General features: G+C 38.9%; 1 protein-coding gene across 1 annotated transcript in view; it reads left to right on the top strand.

Annotated features, from left to right (window-relative positions):
* bean1 (brain expressed, associated with NEDD4, 1) overlaps positions 1 to 16,392 on the top strand; it is a 47,540-nt gene that overhangs the window by 27,007 nt on the left and 4,141 nt on the right. Inside the window, exons 3-4 of the mRNA XM_040000295.1 lie at positions 7,913 to 8,116; positions 8,574 to 8,709. Coding sequence (XP_039856229.1) covers positions 7,913 to 8,116; positions 8,574 to 8,709 — 340 coding nt within the window. The remainder of the gene's footprint in view (positions 1 to 7,912; positions 8,117 to 8,573; positions 8,710 to 16,392) is intronic.

Here is a 16,392-nt window from a genome sequence, read left to right on the forward strand (position 1 = left end):
AAGTTTGAGTTTATGAACTAAACTTCTCCCTGTGAGCTTTGGTGGAAGTTTGCGTTGTCAAAGCTTCATAACCTATTTATCTAAATGTAATTTTTTTAAATAGTATTTACACTTTAAGGCTCATCTAACCCAGAATCACCAACACCTACATGCAAGCAAAATTTCTCTCATCCTTCTGTACCTTATCTCTGCAGCTGCATCCAGTCCCCTCGGGGTTTTGTGAAATATAACACTATCATTTTTTATTACAAGGGTTCCCTCCCTCTTCCTTTTCCTGCACCCTCACTCCAAAATTATTGTGCTTGCCTTCTCCCTGCGCTCTTACTTTACTCTATGTATCACTTAAGTTCTCCTTCTGTCTTAAATCATATTAAAGTGGAAAGAACAAAAGCCTTGCCCAGCTGCCTTATAGGACAATAAAATCCATGGTGCTGTATGAAGCAATTTCTTCCTCAATAAGAAGTAAGAAGCTATATGATGATGTACGATATTGTAAGAGAGCATTGACCAATCCCAGTGAGCAAGCTCAAATGAATGACTTTGCAATGTGAATGTCCAAGAGCAATTTTTCCTTATAGCAGGGATTTAACAACATAGCTTTTATCACCCATCGGGTACATTATGAGGTCTTTAAATTAGCACGATAATCTCTAATTGTGAAGATACACAGAATTGTAAATAATGTCAGCTGCAGACCAATTGAGAGAACCAGCTGTTAAATATGTGACGGAGTTACACCGTCCCGGGCCGCAGACAGCTGACCTGAGCTCACTCACCTTTAATAAAGCCGGTCGCGTAGACTCTCCGTGATCGCCGATTATACGGGTGGTTATGCAAGCCGATGGTATGGTGTTCCGGGGTTCAAATAGTGGGTTCGCGCCTTGGAAAGGTCACGTGAACTGCATGATTTTGGTTTGTTTTTTTGTTTTGTATTTTTGTTATTGTGAAACATTGTAGGCTGCCTGGAAGTGGCCATAAATGTGTGTATACACACACACACACACACATATATATATATATATATATATGTATTGTAGGAATACAGCTGGAAATATGCTGAGGAAAAAAGAGTGTTTGGGGGAAAGAAATGATAAAGGGATGACTATTATGCCTAGTGGGAGGGGCAGCGGAGCCGGGCCTACCTGGGCATTAGTGATGGTAAATTTGATTCTTTTTTCCTGGATCGAGTTTTAATGAGTCACTCACCAAAGTGAATCGAGTTTTTTGAGTCATTTGATTCACTGAGTCAGTTGACCAGAGAGTGCAAAAAATTTACATTTTCACTCAAACTTAATTTGTTTCTCTTTTCATGTAAATCCCACTGCTAAGATGAATGATTCTAAAAAAAAACCCAACTATTTTATAGAGCAAAAAAGAGCAAAAACATTTCTAAAATTAAGCAATTTCCTATCAAAATTGCTTAATAAACATTTATTTTTTTTAATTTTTATTTTATTAGTATTTTCCTTAAATGTGTTAAATATATATTTTCTCATCTAAATGTCCACTGAGCTGTGAGCCAGGGGGCGGTAATGCGCCTTAACATTGGTTGCCAACCAAGAAGAAGAAGAAGCTGTGAGCCAGGAGGGAGGGGGTGAGTGAGTGAGTGATTCGCTCTCTCGCTCTATGATTCAGCACAGGAGGGAGGGGGTGAGTAGCTCAAATGTGCTGTTAACATGTTAGCAGAGCGATGCTACTGTGAACTAGGGGAGCTATTTTCTTGATGTGAGCTTCTACTCAGGGTTTTTTCTTCCAGTTCAGAGCAGAAATGCTTTTGTTAAGAAACTGGCTGTTGTTTTTTTCCCCCCCACAATTTTAATTATAAGCTAGATATATTTCTACTAAGCGAATTAGTTTGCTAACAGAAACAGGGATGAGTCAGTGAGTCAGTTGGGCTTGTGAATCATGATTCACGAGTCAATAAAGTGATTCTGAGTATTGAACGATTCGTTCACGAATCGAACATCACTACTGGGCATTCTGTGAGATGTTACATTGAGGGTAACATGCAGACTGGCTCAGCCGCTTGTGTTTTGTATACAGATTTTTTTTTTTTTTTTTAATTAAGTCAGTTGTTTATTTTCTTTGTAAACAATCTTTTGTGCACTTGGGAGGAATAAACTGTACACACTGAATGGTTCCTGACTATGCCTGCATTTGTTCGGGAGAAGTTTAGGAGACCCCCGACAAATATGTCCCACATGTGCACCAGTCACACTTTATTTGTCATTAAGAAAACTTTATTTTATTGAAGTGTAAGCAAAAGTGATTGCCACTGTGAGTGGAAACAGATTAGAAATTTAAGTATGCAAATGAACAGATGTGTTAGATTATTACGGTATTTTATATATTTGACATTAAAGATAACATTTTAAATAGTCTAAATAGTTTTAAACCGAATAGTTAGTCCAGCTCAAACAGGATGACAAATTCTTACATGCTGAAGATCTGCCATGTCCTCCAGCATAGTCTCAAGCATGAAGGCGACATCAAAACACACAAGGAGCACTGGACAGGACCACTGAGGGGCATCAACCTTTGCAGTACTGGTATCTGTTCCTTTGTGTAAGGAGGAACAGGAGGAGCACTGCCAGGGCTCTACAAAATAACGTTCAGCAGAGTACTGCTCATGTCCATGTTTCTGACCAACCTGTCAGAATCAAACATGAGAAGGTTCACGTGTGACAGGTTTGAAAGATTCTAGAGACACAGTTGCAAAATTTAGGATGTTTGCAATCTAAGTGAGGAGAACGGCGCGTCAGTGGACATTTCTGGTGTTCTTTGGTGAATGCCAGTTGCATGACGCTGGGTTGCGAGCACAGGTCCCACTAAGGTATCCTGGGGTCTACCACCACCATCATGGAGTGTGTTCCTGATAGTTTGGTCAGAAACATGCACATGAATAGATTGCCAGAGATCATTGTGTAAGCATTGTTCATGTTCCTTAAAAGGAGCAAATGCTGGTCTTGCTGCTTGATTGATGTCCTATTATGGCCCTGCCCAGTTCTGCTTGTATAAAGGGCTGTCTGTTGGTATCTCCTCCACATTCTTGACACTGTGCTGGGAGATGAATTTTCTTGTGACAGCACCTACTGATGTGCCATGAGCTTGACTGCCTGTGCAACTTGAATGGACCTAGATGTACCACCTGCAAAACTATTCCCTGTGGGGTGTATTGGCTTGTTGTTGCCTTTCCAGTGCACCCGTTGTCACTTTCATATGCGTCAAAGCAGGTGAACTGGATTCACAATTGTTTATGGTTCCTAACTGCAGAGACTGATATTCCTGAAGTTTAACTGGCTTTTTTGTTTTTGTTTTGTTGTGATTTAGTGTCCCCTTAAGGCAGTGTTTTTGTGCAGTGTATTTTATAGGTTAGGACTAGGGTTAGGCGTTCAGCTGTGATGGCTATGTTAGTGAATCTCCTCACAAAGGTAGATGTTTATGTGCATAGTGTGGAAGGAAGGAAGCAAGGGTTATGCAAATTTAAATCTATACAATTATAGATTTCCTTGTGAGTTCTCTCTAGAGAGAATGAGAGAAAATGGAGTTTATGAGGAAGAGATGAGAAGAGAATTGAAGAGAAAATCATGTTAGGGGAGAGAGAAAGAGGAGACAAAGAAGTGTGAGAGAGAGGAGACATTACCAAGAGAGTAAAGAGGTCCGCTGAGAATCATTTGGGGTGAGAGAACATTTTCCTGTTCTCGGGGAAATGTGTTAAACCAAATTACTGTTGACAACAGAATTATAGACGTAGACATACAAGGGAGAAAGAGAAAAGAAAAAAGCAATGGAGAAGCCCAGAGACTGAAATGAAAATAATATTGTGATTGTAAATCATTTAGAGACTTTGATTGTTCCTCCTGCTTTACATTCATTGCAGCTAAAGACAGAAATATTTTTTTAAAAGGAAACAGCAAGGAAACATCAGATGGATGTCTCCATCTGTGTCTCCAGAGTCCAGTTCTAGTGACTCCAAAGTGTTGTTTTGGTGCAAATGCTATGCAAAGCTTTAAATGCGCAGTTCTATATGTTGTATCTCTCCACGGCTACTTGGCTGCATTGCCAAAAATATTTCAGGCAACTGGTAACGTGGGCTGCTGTAGTTCTGATTTGTGTTAGTGTTTGTTTTTTAGCTTTGCCTCTGCTGTGGATAAATATAAACCAAGATTTCCATCCTTTCTTCCTTCATCGTTGTTTCATTTAGCACAACACACACAGCCTTTGTGTTGTGGGCTTGAAGGAGGATTGCATGCAAATGCACCTCCATGACCTCAGTATTTGTTGAATACTGAGTCCAGATAATAGTTAAATTGTTTTAAACATGTTTTAAAATACACAAATGCACATACAAGCAAGACACAAACCTAAGTTAATAATAATAATATTTTAGTCCCTCATTGAACTCCAGAAGGAATTTGTGATTAATATGTGCACAAAGGATGGAAATCAAGGATTAATTGAAATTAAGAATTTAGCAATTCCATTTCCGTTGTCAGCATCACTTATCGACTTGACTCCTTATCAGTGCTCTTACTGATTTCCATTGGGTTCCTGAGAAACATGAACAGGTATAAATGGAGGCTGTAGCCTGACTCTTCATCACTGCTTTTGTTACCTGTTGAAGTTCAAGATCGGTTCACTCAGCTTTAACATCACTCTGGTTTTGGCTAGCTTAGTGTTAGGATGCTGTCTGTGTGTTTCAAAGTTCTGTCTTGGATACAGTTTGCACTTTACCATCATGCTCTTGTCCTTTTGTGCAAAAAAAAAAGTAAAAGCGATGTCCATAGCCGTGCTGTAGACTGCGTCACTATTTTCCTGAAATCAGCTGATTGTACCGCAAGTTCAAGTGGAATTGATTGGCAAGCAGACAAACAATTTTAAGGAAGTGATTTACTGGGCACAGTATCCACATTGTCTCTTGCATGTGCATGTTATGTGAATAAATAATTGATAGGCACTTTCATTCATTTATCATCATTATTTTCTAACTTTTGTTATATTGTGTCGATCTGTGGAACCAACACCCCAATACAGGAAGTTTGGATCGGCCGTCTGTTTAAATAGTCCAGTCTCTGATCCGATGAGTCGTACCCAGGAGGCAGTGCAGAGCTCAAATGGAGCAGATGGGTGAAGGGACTTGCCCAGTTCGAATTGCCTCTATCCCACGGATTTCTACAGGCAGAGATTTCTACCCTGCCCGTTAAACTGTGAAACTGATTATTAGGATGACTGCTTTTATTTAAAACCATTATCATCAGCAACACAAAAAACAAAACAAAACAAAAAACTAGACAAAACGTGACTGGATCATGGGACCATTTTTTTCTATTGATATTTAACTTCAATATATGGATTAAATACAGTTTCTGTTTAAATCACTGCCTTTTTAAAGGCAAAAAGAAACAAAAAGAAACATGATGAATGTGTTAGCATGAATTTAGTCATGAAAAGTAAATTGAATTTTAAGGTTTTGATTCTATAAATATTCATCTCCACTGTGATGCTACAGTTAAATAAATAAATACAGTACATTTACAGCATGTTTAACAATACATAAAAACAGCATTGCATCATTTAAGAAGATAATTAAGGTCAAATCAGAGAATACATACTTTATTTTGAGGAACTGGTATAGTACACACAGTGGGTGAGCTATAGAATTGCACAATGGTCCTTTAATAGAAGCATCAATGAGCTCATCCTCCGATAATATGGAGAAATAACATCTAAACTACACAGTGATACATAAATAATAAATCTAAATGGCATTAATTATCCACAACAAAATAAATAGCTTGACAATATCGGAACACTTTTGGTGCAGAGTGAACAAAACAACTGCAACAGAAAAATAAAGGAAAAGAATAAAGAAGTCTTCTCTTTCACCTGCATTGTGAATGTAGACAGACTGATTCCAAGTGATTGGCAGGAAGACAGATAAGAGGGCAGACAGAGAAACAGGCTGATGCTGGAGAAGCAGAACAAACAGACAGATGAGACATTAAACAGAAATGGAGAGGAACAGGATCGGTCTGTAATCTAATGATGATGATGACTGAGAGAGAGAGGGACTGTGTGCCTAGACTCTAGGTCTAATTATCTGTCACACACTGAAATGGAATAAGTCCTCGGGGAGAGAGAGCTGGAAAAGAGGGGGGAAGACGAAGGGAAGGAGAAAGATTGAGGAGGCAGTACTATGTGTACAGGGCAAGACAACAGTTGCATAACATGACCCCCTGGCATACTGTTGTGGTCATAAAACCAGATATCTGATCAACAGATGGATGATGGGTAGAGAACTTAACTTTGACTAATTTTTCATTTATTTATGGACAAGTAAATCCAAATATGTAGAGGAACAAAATTTCAGAAAACAACACTGTATGTTAACTCATGGTGTCATCTGGTGGTGGAGAATAACCACAAATGCTTCTGCCTTCCATATATGTAGTAGGTAAAGCATGCTTTGCCTACCACAAGAGACAGACAAATGCACAGCTGATGATGTATGATAATGCTCCATAATGTAATATCAGGGCTTTTTGCAGGAAGGACATGACTATACTAATTTAAAGCACTCACATGTTACTGAGAAACAAATGCCCCCACAGTCATGTGACAAAGAGAGGTTTCGCGGAACTTAATGCCGACCTTTTGCGAAAAGTAATGCACAGCATCACTTTGGTAAAAACCTTGATTTTTCAGCCGCTGGACCTGGGCATTGAGTCAACCATGAACTTCTCTTTATACTAAAGTATTCTGGAGTCAATGTGAGGCAATTTGTCAGACAGATAAAGCTTGGCTAAAATTGGATCAGGCAACAGGACAATGACTCCAAGCAAAGCAGCAAATCTACAACGAAATGGCTGAAAAAGAAGGTGTTGTAATGGTCCAGTTAAAGTTCAGACCTCAATCTGATTGAAATGGTCTGGTAGGACATTAAGAGAGCTGTGTACAAACGAATGTCAAAAATTTAAATAAACCAGTGCATCACTGTAAAAGAGAGTGGGTCAAAATTCTTCCACAGTGACGTGAGAAACTGATAAAGTCATAGGGAAAATGATTGCTGCTTAAGGTGGTTCTACAAGCCATGGGATGTTTGACATGACTGTAACATCCAGCTGCGCTGCAGCTCATTACACCTATAGGTACAGGACAATGGTTTCATCTGGAAACTATGGATTCTACCCACAATGGAAAGACATGAATGTTGGATTAATTGGTGATTCTTGGCGATTCTGTGCCATAAATACGTAGATGTCTTTTTCAGTGTTAGCCTTGTAATGTTCTAGTGACACGTTTAAGGTGTACCCTGCTTTTCACCCCACGACATTTGGGATTAGCTCCAGTTCCTTTGACCCTGAATTGATTCACTGATTCACAAAATAGATGGATGCCATTTCTGACGGTTCAGGAGGCGGATAGTGCAAGAGATGACAGCTGAAAGTGTTTCAGCAGTGCAGCTTGTGATGACTGATTTTGAGAAATGTGTCATTGGGTTATACTGGCTTCACAACTCCAACTTCACAACACCAAGTTGGATACATGTTTAATGTACAGATGGACAGATAGCACTAGAAGACTGTCTTTGTAATAGATGTGGGGAAATTGTACCATTTGCTGTATGTCTATGAGTATTTATTAATAAAACAGAAATGGAAAACTATTAAGCCCACACTTCATAATTCTTGGAAATTTGCTTTTTACATTTTCTTTAGTGTTGACTATCAAGTTTTATTGTTTGTTTTTTTCATTTTTTCATTTTTTTTGTTGGCTTTTTGCAAACAGTTTAATATTTAACTTTAAGGGTGCACTCCCTCAAACCTCAGTTATTTTTTAAAGTAGTTAAACACACTGAATCACACAAATACACACTCCACCCTGATCTCCATCTCTCTCTGTTTCCCTACAGTGAGCTCCAACCAGAGCCATGGGGAGTACCCAGACTGCCGGAGTGAGAGGGAGTCAGGAGGGGAGGCATCTCTCCTGGTGTCTCCGCTGGTGGTGGCGGGGATCGTTATAGGTCTAGTCCTCTTCCTCTCATGCATCACCATCATCGTCGGCAGCTTGCGCAAAGACAGTCGACTCCGAAACCCTCACCTTCGAGCAAGCTATGGTCAGTCTGTGACACACCTTGACATATTCTAGAACTTCCTTTTTTGGTAGCTTTTCAGACTCCCATTGGAATGTAAATACAGCATCGTAAGACATTAAGTTAATACGCAACTTGATACAATGTCCACGACTTCAGGTATGACTATACATTTAAATCTTTTTGAGTGTCATGCTACGAGCTTAAATTGACGTAAATTGGTTGGTTAGGTTTGGGGTTAATTACGGTGAGGATCAGGACATGATACCAGACTGAAATATGCAAAAGTTGGCTCTAAATACAGTGGTGCGGTGCTGATCTGTAAAGCGCAGCTGGAGTATGAGATGAGATGCCATGTAGAAGAGCACCACATAAAAGGTTCAAATAAACCTTAGTTCATCACGCTGAAGTAACTGAATGTCCCCAGATGACAAAAGTCTGATTCTAGCACAGCATGAAGTTGATTTTTGTGTCTCCACAGGACAAGACAGTTTTTCTTATGGAGGTTCAGCAGGTGAACTGAGGTCTAGCTGCTTGGAAGACTTTCCTCCTGGTTTAGACTTTGACTCATACAGAGAGTCTCAGATAAACAGTGTGTATCCTGACTCCCCACCACGGTAAGTGCTTTTTGAATTTAAAAAGCCTGTGTAACAGATGTCAGTAGTCAAATAAAAAACCCTCTTTTCAGAGTTAAAGTTTAATCTACTATACATCTATTGCTTTATTACAACAAAATGTAAATGAAAATATACCATAGTGATGTCTGTATACTAAATATGAAACTAAAATACTGCTAGACACCTGTTAAAATTGGAAACAGAAGGACGCTTTGGTTTTATTACACGTACCGTTTGATAATTACTTAGATTTAACGGAGCAGGAAGGTCTCTGGTTTTGGAAAATTCCTTTTTTCTGGCAAAAGTTGAAAAAAAATATTAAGAAAAAACAAGTCAAATGGAATTTTTTGCCTTTCCTCAGCTACACACTACAGTCTATTGGCAAAATAAGAAAGAAGAGCCTTTCCTTTGACATATATGTGAAATGTCAAGTATGAAATATAAGTGACCATTCATACACTATCATTCACTGTTCTTTGGCCACTTGGTTTGACCTTTTTCTGTGGTAATTCGTTTATTAGAGAGCAGTGCTAACTTTGGTGCCCTTTGCAAGGTTGGCTGTGAATATGTGCATGTGTGTGAGAAAGAGGGAAAGAGAGAGAGAGAGAATGGACTTGCTAAAAGCCGGTGTCATGGTGTTTTTGATCTAAATGTCAGCTGGTCTAATTGGCAACTTTAATAATTCACATAAATCCCTCCCCTGCAGTGCATATGTGTGTGCTTCATTCTCATCACAGTTCTTTAGAACCGTTCAAACACTTTACTCTGTTCAAGGGTGGATGATCTGTAGTCTATAACTCAGAGGGAATAATTGTCATACGACTGAACATATCATTTTATTTTATGGTTTATCAGAGGATATTGCTTACAGTTCTCCCTTTCTGCTGGCACCAAGTGTACACTCTATTTCATGATTATCCGGGAGTGTCATCCATCTGTAGTACGTGATTGAGATGACATTACATCTTATCACTTCCACAATTATTGTCAGACAACAGGGATAACGAGGATATCAGAGAGATAATTTACTGAAATGACTCACTGAAATTTAATAATAATAGTAATAATCAGACACAGTGGCACCACATTGCGGAAAGAAATCCAGCTTTTTGCTCTTTTCTTATGTAGTTACAAAGTAATTGGCATGTGCAATGTATTGAGCATCACAGAACTGCTGCATGTGACATAATCAAGGATTCCCATCTTCATCTCCTCAGTTCACATAGAAGGTAAATAAGAAATGTAGTGCTTGCTGGATTATGATTGTTTTTTTGGGCTCTTTGGAACTGATCTACATATATGAACTTAAAAATCAAAACACTACAAACCACATTGTTTTAAGTGAGTTAACCTTTTGTCTCCCTGACAAACACTGTTTGCAAAAATGCATTTTTCTTTGTTACATATGACAATAGAAATAGAAAAAAAAATCAAGACATGACCTTGTTATTTTTAAGTTAATGGGGTTTTTTTTCCTTTCAGCTTATTCTCTGTGCAGTGTTTAAAATGCCCCATATGGACTTCAATTGTAAAGTTTGCTATTGTTTTTGGTCAAACCTCATATGTGAAGGGATGCACCTGGTAGCAGCAGGGTTTGGTGGTGTTAAATGATGCTTGAGCTGTAGGGCCTAATGTGGGCGACAAATTGTGCCCATACGCAGTTAGAGAATTTCAGTTTGAACAGCGGAAATGTGAGAGTAACTGTGAACAACTCCTCAGATTTCTATCAAGAATAAGGAAAGAAAGCAAAGAGGAGAGCAGGGAAAAGGAAGGGGAGCTAGAGCGCTACGTCAGTACTCTGGCAGGAAACCAGAATGTTCTGGACCGCCTGCGTGTGAGACGTACTTTTTGGCTTGGACTACAGGACAGCAGCCAACTAACGCATATGCATAAACTCACATACACTCACATCCATACAGGGAGTGCAGAATTATTAGGCAAGTTGTATTTTTGAGGAATAAATTTATTATTGAACAACAACCATGTTCTCAATGAACCCAAAAAACTCATTAATATCAAAGCTGAATGTTTTTGGAAGTAGTTTTTAGTTTGTTTTTAGTTTTAGCTATTTTAGGGGGATATCTGTGTGTGCAGGTGACTATTACTGTGCATAATTATTAGGCAACTTAACAAAAAACAAATATATACCCATTTCAATTATTTATTTTTACCAGTGAAACCAATATAACATCTCCACATTCACAAATATACATTTCTGACATTCAAAAACAAAACAAAAACAAGTCAGCGACCAATATAGCCACCTTTCTTTGCAAGGACACTCAAAAGCCTGCCATCCATGGATTCTGTCAGTGTTTTGATCTGTTCACCATCAACATTGCGTGCAGCAGCAACCACAGCCTCCCAGACACTGTTCAGAGAGGTGTACTGTTTTCCCTCCTTGTAAATCTCACATTTGATGATGGACCACAGGTTCTCAATGGGGTTCAGATCAGGTGAACAAGGAGGCCATGTCATTAGTTTTTCTTCTTTTATACCCTTTCTTGCCAGCCACGCTGTGGAGTACTGGACGCGTGTGATGGAGCATTGTCCTGCATGAAAATCATGTTTTTCTTGAAGGATGCAGACTTCTTCCTGTACCACTGCTTGAAGAAGGTGTCTTCCAGAAACTGGCAGTAGGACTGGGAGTTGAGCTTGACTCCATCCTCAACCCGAAAAGGCCCCACAAGCTCATCTTTGATGATACCAGCCCAAACCAGTACTCCACCTCCACCTTGCTGGCGTCTGAGTCGGACTGGAGCTCTCTGCCCTTTACCAATCCAGCCACGGGCCCATCCATCTGGCCCATCAAGACTCACTCTCATTTCATCAGTCCATAAAACCTTAGAAAAATTAGTCTTGCCTGTCAAGTCCTTCTTTTGACCCATTTTGCCAAAGGAAAGGACGTTGCCTAATAATTATGCACACCTGATATAGGGTGTTGATGTCATTAGACCACACCCCTTCTCATTACAGAGATGCACATCACCTAATATGCTTAATTGGTAGTAGGCTTTCGAGCCTATACAGCTTGGAGTAAGACAACATGCATGAAGAGGATGATGTGGACAAAATACTCATTTGCCTAATAATTCTGCACTCCCTGTACATTCGAATCACACTTTTTTTTGTAACCATAGTGCTGGCAAATTATTGTTTGGTACCCTGTGAAGAAGCAGGTAGTTGCAGTCATATGATCAGAGCGTGTGTGGGCGTGCATATTTTTGCGTGTGTAGGCCACAGATGGTTGAGGAAAACTCAGAGAACTCAGATCAACAGCTCACCTGCTGCGACTGTGAACGCTACACTTCCGACACACACGTACACACACAAAGTCTGGTAGAAAAAAAAAGTCATGCTTGCGGATCAGCGCCTCACCTGTGGAGACTGAAAGCTTCTGCTTCCTCTCAGGGAGAAGCTCAGCAAGCACACACACACACACACACGCATGGACACAGATTCCTTTCTTTCTGATTTGATTTGCATAATAGCATTGGTGAGCACATAGTGTAGGAAGGCACGTGTGACATTCTCATCGTGTACTGAGAAGATTTAAATAAGCATTAACGTCACAGCTTTGTTTCCTTTTGATTTGTTTTGTGTTTGCCACTTACATGTGTCCAGACACTGATCTATTAATATAATTTTTTCAATTCTGTTATGGTGAGCATGTGAAAAGGAATATTTATGTCATGTTGCTCAAATTTAGGCTGAGGTTTGCCCATTATTATGTCTGGTCTCGAGTGTCACAGCATATGCTGCTGGTCTGATTGCCGATTCTGATCCAGAGTTCTGCCTACAACAGTGGAAACATCTTAGTTTCTGGTCAGCAGTTTATGGATACTACGACCTATGGATGGAAAACTACAGTTTATCCATTTGTATTTTAAGCTTGGAATTATAGAGAATTTAGAATCACATTTGCTTCTTTGTTGATATATAATATGTAATTAACTGTAAATTACATGTTGCAAAGGCAGGCAGTCAGAGACGTTACCTGTGTTTTACCAGTTGTACAACAGTACACCACGATGGAGCAACAGCAGCCTGCATCTGTGACTTTTCACGTAACATTCAATAATGACATGTTTAGGACCAGCTGAGGCATTTGCAATAATTTGCCCGTTGCTGTGTCACGCTGCGTGACACTAACTGCAAGTGTCTGACAAATACAGGAAGCGTTTTTTCATGTTATTAAGCTGTAAAGCAATTTCTGCACAGTGTCACATGTCATCTCATAGGAGGAAACTAATCTTCCCACTGTGCACAAACTGGTAATATAAAGAGATGAAAAGCAGGAAAATGAAAGTAGACACCTGATTATTGTTTTCTGGCACTAAGAGTAATTTGATATGATGAAAACTGATTTGTTGAATGTCATATAGAGGTTTCATATTGTTTCTGCTTTATGCTGTAAAAATCAAATCAGTTTTGGGTATGATTCACACACAGTAGCAGCACCATCTACAGTTTAACTCCACAGGCAAGAACCTCTCACAGTGGTAAAGAGCAGAAACATGCTGGCTTTACACACACAAATACACACACTTGCACTGACACACAGAGACCATATGCTGTAAGCAAGAGCTGTGTGGTGTTCAGCTCTGTAGAGCGTCATAACCATTGCATGAATACATGCCAGAGGTCCTCCCTTTCTGCTGACATGCGTGTGCATTTGACTTCTTTTTCTACTGTGACAAATGTTAAGACAAAATCTTCTAGGTCAAGGTTAGAAGTCTGGGAAATATCTGGGTTTAAATAAACCATGACTGTTAATAGGAAAAATGAAAAAGCAACATTCTTCACACTTGTATCAGTGGCAAACTACTTCATCCAATGCTTTTGACAGGCTTCACTTATTGGTTGCATGTGAAAGTTTGGGGGGGTTGCTTTGTTGTAAAGCAAACCTCCATACAGCTGCATAAAATAGCAAAATAACTAGTAGATAAACCTAGCCTTAATTGACAGAAGCAGCCAGCCTATGCAGGAAAAACGTTGAAACATGGATTTCCCAAACTGTAGCATGAGGATTGTATCAATGTGTTTGTTTGCCACCAAGCAACAGCATCCTTAAGTTATTAATAAATTAATACCTTGATATTGAATTTCATTTACATGATATGTCTGGACTTTAAATAGAAACAAGCAGCAGACAAAAACAAACAAACAAACAAAACAAGAAACAGAAAAGCAGTTGTGCAGCTCCCAGCAAGTCTCCCAGAGGGGGCGAATTATTATTTATTCTGCCACACCCTGCTAACACACATGCTAGTGAACACACAAAGGTGTAAAACACCTCATTCATTATCTAGTGTGAGGTGTTTGCAGAAACAGACACAGTGGGAACAGAGCAGCATATAGCTCCTCAGAGACAAGAGACACAGGGATTTAGAGTGTGTTACAACACCTCATCGTGCCTAGCGCTCACTTTCCCTCTGTCTTCAATTTTCACCTCAACGTGCTGTCATGCCACTGATGTTTACAGTCAGATTTCTTAGCATGAGGCAAGTGAAAATAATCCACATGAAAATATTTATTGAAACCCTGAGTTATATGGGGGTGTGAGAAAGAGAAGAGAAAGACGATAAATGATAAATGATAAACAATATTTAATAATAAATAATTATAGCTAAAGCCATCGCAGAAAACTTTATTTTTCTATATTATGTTTTTTGTATTATATTTCTCCTCATGTTAACTTTTATCAAGTGGAAAAAAGTGATTGTGTTCATCTTCCACCTTCATGTGTTCATATTATGCTAACCATAGCCATGTAGCTAGCCACCATGTAGCACATCATTATATACCAGCAAGCCCAACTTCAGTAACCATCACTGTGTAGTTTTCCATCTTCATTTATGTCGGAAGAGATAGCAGAGCTGTACGTTTTAATTTTTCAGAAATCTCTCAGTCAGAACATAGTATATCAACGTTAGATGGAAACTAGCGAGCTAACTCCCTGCTAACTTCAAACTCTGTTAAACTTAATAAATCCTGTTTTCATGGATGCCTAGATGTCAAACTTAATTGTTACACCTGGTAAAGCAGCAACACTGATCATGTCATTAAAGATGAAAGAATTTAGAATAGAATAGAATAGAATAGAATAATCCTTTAATTGTCCCACAAGGGGAAATTTGGTTGTAACAGCAGCCAAAAAGACAAATATACAAACAAACAGTACACAGGACACGGAACAGAAACATACACAATTTTTCTTACATATTTACATTATTTAAACAGTTTTCTAACTCTTAGTGATGCCGCAGTGTTTGTTTGACTTTGAGACCTGAAAAGTTTTGACCCGGAAACGGCTAATGACGTCAGCTACTGTTCAACTGGAGTGAACATTAGCTGTTATCTTCACATCGTGGCGGAAGTAGCTCTCACTCACTTTTTCTATACACAGAAAGACACAAATTTAACGTGAAAGAAACTATCGTTTAAGCGCTTACTTATAGGAGGTCATGTGATTGTTGGGGTTTTCTCCGTTTTCTTTGTATTATTGTAGAATATGAAGCGCCTTGAGGCAACTGCATGCTGTTGTGATTTGGTATTGTATAAATAAAATTGAATTGAACTAAAATGAAATTGAAAAAGAAAGAAAGAAACTCATACACACACATGTGTGGCACTGCTGTGTATTGATGTTGTTAACCACTGTGCTGATTAAGTTACGCTGATTTACCTCTTCCTACGGCCCATTCTCATCTACCATTACTTCCACACACAGGGCTATTTTATAAAATAAAAATTCTAGGGCTCCTCATGGTTTGCAGTGGCAGAGCAATGATCAGAACAACAGCAGCTGAACCAGTCACGTCATTGTGCCCATGCTTTGCATCTTTCCAGCATCAACATGACGCAGTTGCTGTCAAACAAGAAACGTTTTACATTGGCTTGTATTTTGTTTGTCTTTTATTCAGTTATAATCCATCTAGCCTGCAGAAATCTTTCATAATTTTAAGGTTGAATTTACAGTTTGCCTTACATGGATTAAGCCCACTTATTTAAGTGAATATTTTGATAAAAGCCATGGAACTTTAATCTCACTTTTCATTAAGACTTAATAACTGCAGCTATGCATGTATAGAGTCACTAGTCAAGCAAAACAATATTATGGCTTCATTAACAGCTCAGTCCTGAGTGCCAACAGTGTGCATCTTTGGTTTTCCCTACCAGAACACTGAACAACTGTATTTAAAATTTGTATTACAAATACATAAACCTTTTCTAGACTACAGCTGAATTCTGCAGGTTTATGTTTTTTTGTGTCTTGCCTATTTATCTTCCAAATGTATGTTTTAGATGGTTTTATATAGAGCACATTGTAGATATTGCTTGATTGTGCATAGTTAAAACTGTCTTTATATTTGAAACTGAATGTCTCAGTGCAACAGCTCATGTCTGATGGTGGGAGGGGTAGGCCAGGCACCATCTTGTCTTCTATGGTATTCTCTTGTGAATTTCTATTATGGATGGATGTATTTGAACATAGACATAGAAATAAGGCAATGGCATCAAGCTATCATGAAATAGCAGATTAAAAGCTGGCTTATTAAAAAGATAAGCATTGGGAGAGTTCAGCAAGCGCACTACCTGACATGAACCATTTGTCAGCACAACTGTAAATTTGCTAAAGACATGTTTCTTTACAAAATGCCCATTAAGAGTTTGAGCAGA

The sequence above is a fragment of the Simochromis diagramma genome, unplaced genomic scaffold (genome assembly GCF_900408965.1).
Source record: "Simochromis diagramma unplaced genomic scaffold, fSimDia1.1 OVJJ01000596.1, whole genome shotgun sequence".
In the NCBI taxonomy this organism is placed as follows: domain Eukaryota; kingdom Metazoa; phylum Chordata; class Actinopteri; order Cichliformes; family Cichlidae; genus Simochromis; species Simochromis diagramma.